Source organism: Cornus florida, unplaced genomic scaffold (genome assembly GCF_030987335.1).
Source record: "Cornus florida cultivar Cherokee Brave unplaced genomic scaffold, ASM3098733v1 CherokeeBrave_3.0.0_Hap2_Chr11, whole genome shotgun sequence".
In the NCBI taxonomy this organism is placed as follows: Eukaryota; Viridiplantae; Streptophyta; class Magnoliopsida; order Cornales; family Cornaceae; genus Cornus; species Cornus florida.
Genome location: NW_026775581.1, coordinates 125,565,543 through 125,573,108, shown reverse-complemented (window position 1 = coordinate 125,573,108; position 7,566 = coordinate 125,565,543). Strand labels below are relative to the sequence as shown.

General features: G+C 29.4%; 1 protein-coding gene across 1 annotated transcript; it reads left to right on the top strand.

Annotated features, from left to right (window-relative positions):
* Positions 1-2,484: 2,484 nt before the first annotated feature.
* LOC132285089 (transcription factor HHO5-like) lies at positions 2,485-6,157 on the top strand. The gene is made up of 4 exons (XM_059787255.1): positions 2,485-3,068; positions 3,207-3,582; positions 5,162-5,235; positions 5,365-6,157. The coding sequence occupies exons 1-4, from the start codon at positions 2,748-2,750 to the stop codon at positions 5,629-5,631; spliced, it is 1,038 nt and encodes a 345-aa protein (XP_059643238.1). The 5' UTR covers positions 2,485-2,747; the 3' UTR covers positions 5,632-6,157.
* Positions 6,158-7,566: the final 1,409 nt, after the last annotated feature.

Sequence of the window (7,566 nt, the reverse complement as noted above, 5' to 3'; positions counted from 1 at the left end):
CATTTCACAAGCTCATGAGTTTAACCTAGCTAGTTGGAAATCAGTTCAATTTTCTAAATGCATTTCGATAAATGAATAAGTTGAACATGAACAATTTTGAATCTGATTCGATTCATTTTACAGGAATAATTGCACATATCTGATGACACCTCGCTAAAAAAAAATATGATATCTCACTTTTTTCTTATGAAAAAAAAAAAAAAAACATTTAACAATTTGCAAACTATTAGCTTACTTTTTCGCAAATTGCTTTATGTTACAAGAGAACTTAAAAATGAAAATTAAATTTTAAAATTGTTTGCTTGACAGTTTTTTAAAATTTTTTTAAGTAGGTTAAAAAGGCCAAATTTTTTATATCCGTTTGGTTAGATGGAAATAAAATAAAAGAAATAGAAAGTGAAGTGAATGAAAAGCAAAGAGATTTTTTAGCATGCATTTGGTTAGGATGAAAATTATAGAAAAATATTAGTTTGTTAGTTTGGATTGCATGAAACTGAAAATAAAGTGATTATGCATACCAAAACTACTTTTATGAAGTAAAATGATGGATTATTAAATTATAATATATAATTGTTTATATTCATTTTTATTATTTATATTTATAATAAGGCTTCATAATATTTCCTTAGGTAAAATTAATTATTAGTTTAAGATAAACAAATTAAAAAGAATAAAAAATTAGAGATACAAAAAGGCGATACTACTGTTTGGGAGAAAAATCAAATATTTCACCATATAATATATATAATATATATATACCGGATTTTGAGTGGCTAGAATTGCAACATAGAATAGACAATTAAAAAAAATAAAAAAATCTATTTAGAAGTGTGATCTATTTTGAGCAATTTTACTCAAATTATCATTGATATTCTGTATATATAATTATATAATTTGTCTCACGAACTTACCTCATAATAGAATATTGATATTCTGTATATATAATTGCATAGTTGCAAGTTACCTCATAATAGAAGTTTACCTCATAATAGAAGTTATTTTGAGAAGAACTTTACACGATTAAATTACTGGGTTAAATAGGAATTACAAATAAATAAACGCTTCTTTTACGTGAAAATAAAAATTTCAAGCGTGTTTTTTGTGAGAAAAAATTTGAGGAAAAATACTTAATAAGGGAAATGTGAAATGTTATAAGAAATGTTTCTCAAACTCCAATTAATTATAGAATAACGAGTTATAAGAAATAGTTAACGAATTTAATTTATATAAGTATGTTGGTAAACTCTAAGGTGTGACATTATCATGACATTATGTGATGGAACCACCACCCTCAACATAATATAAATTCAGTAATTGTTGAATTTGAAATCAATTCTCTTAATTTTATTGTCACTCTTGAATTTCTAAATCATCTTCTAGTGTACTGCTATTAAACCTCCGTCTATTTCTTTTCAAATCATCAACTTAATCAAATAGTGATGATAGTTTTTTTTTATTATGATTCAACACCACTATTAGAATTCATTGAACATTGAGAGGTAAGCACCTTTTTCTTTTGGATGTTTTTGGTATCATGTGAAACTGAATGCATTTAAGATTTTGAACAACTTGAACCTCCAAGTCAAATAGAGCATCAGATTGCATTAATCTATGAGAATAAAACAAAACAAAGACCAATGCTTTTAATATGAGCATCTTTACAAAAAGTACCAACTTACCACATAAACTTTTCAACAAAAACAAAATATATAAATATTTAATGCAATTGAAAAAAATATATAAATATTTAATGCAATTGAAAAAAATATATATTTAATGCAACATTATCTCTGGAATTAATTTTCGGGGAAAAAAATATTAGTTCTCCAATCCTAATTCGAAATATTGCATCACCAAATAATTAAATGTTATCGTTTAAATGCAGCGACCCACTAATTGGCTCAAGCTTAGGTAGAAAGCAAGTGAAAGTGAAAAAGAGATATTTTATAATGTCAAGAGTTAGTTAATTTGATTAAATCAAAATATATTGCTCGTGGGACATGAATTTGTAAACTCACATTTTGGAGGAGAGATATTGGGCTATTATAAGGAAGACTTGTATTATATTAAATTTGGATGAAGAAATAAATATGGATAAATAGGTTGGATCTTAACTCAATTTAATAGCTTAAGTTTTTTTTGGTCTATTTGTAAAGTATTCCGTGTTAACCTATATAATTAGTATTTTTTTTTTTCAATTACATATTGTATTAGAAAATATACAATATTCCATTGGGCTAATTCAGAGTCGCATTAACTATGTTATTGAGTTGACTCAGATACGCGAGGACACGATTATGAAAATCCAAAGAAGGAATCTTCATGTTCTGAATCACATCTTGTGCTTTCAATTACGCTTTGAAGACCATCCGTTTTTTCCTCTTTTTATACACATCATTGTCTATATATATGGAATAAGAGAACAACACACATATACAAACACATTTAGAGAGAGAGAGACAACCAGAGTTAGAGTGAGAAAGCCCAGACATTTAGACAGAGACCCAGAGTTAGAGTGAGAAAGCCTGCAGAAATGGGAGCCAATTTGCCAGACCTGAACTTGAATTTGAGTCCAAGTCAAGTCATCCCCCAGAGCATTTCTGAATTTCTCAAAGAAATCTCGGTGATTGATGATTTTGGAGAAAAATCATCTAAGCTTGATGAGTATGTCCACATGTTAGAAGATGAATTGAGAAAGGTCAACGGATTGGAGCGTAAAGTACCTCTATGCATGATGCTTTTAAAGGATGGTCTGTGTTGTCTCTCTCTATAGAACTCTCCTTTTTTATCTATGCAGATATGTACATATATATTTTATTTCTTTTACTTTCTTTGTTTTTGTTTTTGGATTTGCAGCTATGGAGAGATTGATGGTGGAGAAGAAAATGCAGGGTAAGGAAACAGAGGTCTGGCATGGTAATTTGGATAAAGGTATAGGGGCAAAAATGTCAATTGATTGCAGTGAAACGGAGGACTGGTTGAGCTCTGCTAACCTCTGGAGCTCTACTAACAGTAACTGTGATAACTCTGAGATCAAGAAACAAGACTCAGGATTAGACCTCAAATCGGTAAGAAATGATACATACATTATATATATACACTATAATCACACCCCCACAACAGAAAGTTGTCTAATTTGTTTTATTTTTAAAAAACATGAGGATTTTACAAAATGGGTATTTGAAATTTTCGATTGTTGATGGCAGAGAGAGAAAGAAGATGATGGTTCTGCTATAAAGAGCGGATTTCAGTTGTGTAATTTCAGGCGCAGGGAAGGGGCATTTGTGCCTTTTCTGGGAGGCTCTAGTCTGACAGTAAAGGAAGAGAGAGAGATTTTAGCCGTTGATGATGCTCCATCGTTTTCAAGTACGGTTGCTGACATAGGGTCTATCGATTGGAATTTGGATTTGAAGAACGAAACTAGCTGTGTGTTGTCAATGGTGACAGACCAAACAAAGCAAGCTGAGAGTAAGCCTCAATTGCAGCACCGTGAATACCGTGAACCGAAGAAACAAAGACGATGCTGGACGCCACAATTACATGGCCGATTCGTAGATGCAATTCAGCAGCTTGGATCAAGAGGTTGGACATAAACAAAATTTCTTATATCCATAAACACTCTGTTTCGGGTTCAAACTCAAACCGTTGAGGGTTGAAGTTTGACGTCGAGGTAGCAACAGTTGCACGCGACTGTTACATGGCGCTCAGTCATTGATCTGATTGCGCGAGTCAACCTCGTTAAAGAAGTTATTATTTATTTATTTTTTAAAACAATTTTATTTGTTAGAGACATTTTAAAAAAAAATAAAAACTTTAAAAAAAATAGAGACAGTGTTTAAGAAATAATTTTAGATTCAGTTGGACTACAAGTTTGAATATAAATTTTTATTTTAAAATGAATCTCCAAATAACAAGAAACCGTTGGCCGACAGAAAGGTCTAAACGATTTAACATTATTGTTATATTCCGAGTATGTTTTTTTAATTGAATTTTGTGCCGGTTAGTGTTGTTGGAGAGATTTTATTTTTATTTTTATTTTTAAGGCTATTTTAAAAAATGATTTTAGATTCAATAATACTTTATATCGAGTGTTGTCGCTCTCCAAACAATATGGATAACTGATTTGATGACACGTTATTGTTATTTATTTACGTTTTAAATCAATTTTGTTACGTTGTTATTTAGATAATTTTTTTTAATAAAAATAACGTGTTTAAAAAATATTATAGATTCAATAGGATTTTATATACAGTGAAAGAGGACTCTTGTCGAATCTAAACGTTTTTGTTATTATTTAATTTTGTCACGTGTTGTTGGGAGAATTTTTTTTTTTTTTAAAAAAATAAGACCGTATTTAAAAAATGATTGGAGATTCAATAACACTCTGTATCTAGCTAATAAAAAGACGTCTTGTGAAATACAAAGAAAATAAAATATATAATACAATCAAATAACCTTTTACGGGGTAAATCTTTTAGGCACGCTAGGAGGGCGTTTAGGTTCAACCTATGCATATTTGTGTGTTTAGGAGGTTTTATGTGTGTATATATATACACTACTAAAACACACGTGCATTGTCCGTGAGTTGAAGTTTGAGCATAATGACTTTAAAGTAAAAATTGTAAACCCGTGAGCTGAAGTTTGTGCATAAATGACTGCAAAGTAAAAATTGTAAACACAAATATATATATATATATATATATATATAAAAGAATAAGCATTATTATTTATTATATACAAATGATATTATAAAAATATATAAATAACGTTATAAAAATTAAATATAAAATTAACCTTGTATATAAATCCTCAGAAATTTATCTTCAACCAAGATAAAATCCTTATACGTTCAATTAATCGCAAATCATATTATATTATATAAGCCAAGTGTTTTTGCAGTTGGTGAAAGAGGTTCATAAACTTTTGCATTTTGTGAAAAAGAGGTGAAAGAGGTTCTGAGTTAATGACTTGTCCAAGTAGACTCCTTGACCACCTGGGGTACCTGGGTTGGCAGGTTGATTTTGCCTACAAAGCAGTCTTAATGTCTATGCACTTAATTGAATTCGTTTACCACTTAATTACCTAATTACCTAATTAACTTTATATATATATATATATATTATACTTTAGTGTCTGAATTGGTCTTTTCCTTTTGCTGCAGCTACTCCCAAACATATTAGGGCAGTCATGGGAATGGATGATCTAACCAATGATGAAGTAAAAAGTCATCTGCAGGTATATCCCTTTGAGTTCTATATTCTGCCTTAATTTCAAAATTTCAATATATCTTTTGCATGCTATATATATGACATTGGTGATGGTAAAAACTGTTGCAAATAATTAATGTATATATGTATATTGCAGAAATACAGACTTCATGTTCAAAAACTTCAAAAAGCTTATTCAGAGACCACCGGATCAAATGACTCGGTACGATTCCCTCTCAATGGTTATCAAACATTACTGTCAAAGGAAAACATGGCTCATTCCAGCACTCCACAGGGTCCCCTCCGCTTGACTGGCTTTGGAAAAGGGGTGTCTGTAATGAGTGGTAACAGCAAGGAGTCTGAAGAGAATGAAAAATCAGAGAGCCATGGTTGGAAATGTTGGTCGGCTTCGCAAGCCCTTTGAAGATCGATGATGTAGGGTTTAGCTTCACCATGCATTCTGAAGATACATATATTATATATAGATAGATGCTGAGAGGAATATATATATCTATATATATATATATATACACACTTTTGAGGCACTGTGATTAGAGTTGCTATGAAAATATATATGCGTTTTTATTTTTATTTTTTTTTTATTCGTAAACTTGATATCTCTTTTCTTCCTTTCGGAAGTCTTTGATGTAATATCTTTTTCTTCCATCAAAGGAACTAGACTTTATTATTGATATGGGTGGTTTTCTTTGTCGCTGGGTTAGTATTTTACAGTGCGTGAAATGACCTGAAAATTGATTATATATTTTGACCTTATACGAAATGAAATTTAGGAAAAATTACAAAAAAAAAAAAAAAAAAAAAAAATCCTACTTTCATCATCAAGTCCTATCAATTAATTAATAATTTTTTTGTTTTATTTCATGTTGAAAACAGTATTTGCCCCCTTTAATTTGGTATAACCAAACAATGGAATTGGACTTAATTATTCGGTTCATGGTTATTTTCAGTCTGCAACCAAAAAGTGGTCATTTTGGGTTTCTATACCATTCTTATTTTAATGTTTTTCGACATAGAGAAGAAACATGATTAAATCATATAATGTTCTATCTCATTCCTTAGTTTTGTATTTGAATTTCTGTCATTAGTTCTTTTATACTTAAGAATTTTTTAGGTTCATTTCTGTGGTCACATGCATGATATTTTATCAATATTTCTTACTCATTGAAATATCATTTTTCAATATTTTTATAATCCCTCTTGTGCTTTCCAAATATTTCTTAATTAATTGCAAGAACTTGAAGACTAATTATTTGCCAATATATAGCTTTATGATCTTTCCTAACCCTTGAATTATATATTTCATTTCTGCTCTATCTGTTGAAGTTGAAGATCACTAGTAAATTAATGTTGTTACCCTAAAGTTGACAACTGATTAGAAATTTTACCAAGTTCTGGTCTTAATTTATTGTTAGACGAAATTTTCATGGTAAGGTTTGTGTAACTTTTTTTTAAGAAGTTATTTATTTATTTATTTGGGATTATCAATTATTCATTGGTTAACTGTGATAAAATAAGTTCAATAGTTAACAATAAAAATTCTGTAAAACTAACCAACTGATCGATAATGAAGTTTGCCTTTGATTATCCATTTGTCTATTTCCAATTTTCCTTGCATCAAGTAGCTCCACTTGCAGGCTCCATGATACAACAATGAAGTTGTGAATCTCACATAGAAGATTTGGTGGGCCCAATAAAATTATTTTGGTTGGAAAAGGGAACAACTTAAGATTATCAGTAACTTTGTTGGTGTCCTAACAAGTTCAATCGCCATATCTCTCCTTATCCTTTCATGTTTGTTTGTGAGATACTGATAACATGTGTATCTTCTTCTGATTATTACTTTCGCGATCTCAATTTAAGTATCACTTATGAATAACATTAATTTTTATAAGAACGTGTAAGGCATGTATTATCTTTTTAAAAAATTACTAACTTATCTTTTTAAATTTAAAATTTAAAAGACATTTATAGAAAGATGTGAAATATATTATTTGAAAAAAAAAATTTTGATACTTATTTTAGAATAGACAAAAAAAAAAAAAAAAAAAAAAAAAAAAAAAAAATAAAAAATTATGACACTTAATTTGAGTCGAAAAGAATATTTCTTTTATTTCTTTTTATGTAAACGAAAAAGATATTTAGGGACCAATATTTAATTTGTGGCAAAAAGTTTAATGAAAATGATGACAAACACTTCTTTTGTCCCTGATGCATATATGAGTGACAAATTAAAGTACTTTTGTTGGCTATTGTCACATGTTGTCAAATTCAGACCGTTAATCAAAAGAAAATGTCAGTGATCAACATGATTTGAACTTATAGTCTTTGAGCTATGAGC

Excerpts from the sequence above, each read along its gene's own strand:
- LOC132285089 (XM_059787255.1), top strand. The coding sequence starts at position 2,748 with ATGGTCTGTGTTGTCTCTCTCTATAGAACTCTCCTTTTTTATCTATGC. Across the intron at positions 3,069-3,206 it reads CAGGATTAGACCTCAAATCG|AGAGAGAAAGAAGATGATGG; the intron begins GTAAGAAATGAT and ends TGTTGATGGCAG. Across the intron at positions 3,583-5,161 it reads TCAGCAGCTTGGATCAAGAG|CTACTCCCAAACATATTAGG; the intron begins GTTGGACATAAA and ends CTTTTGCTGCAG.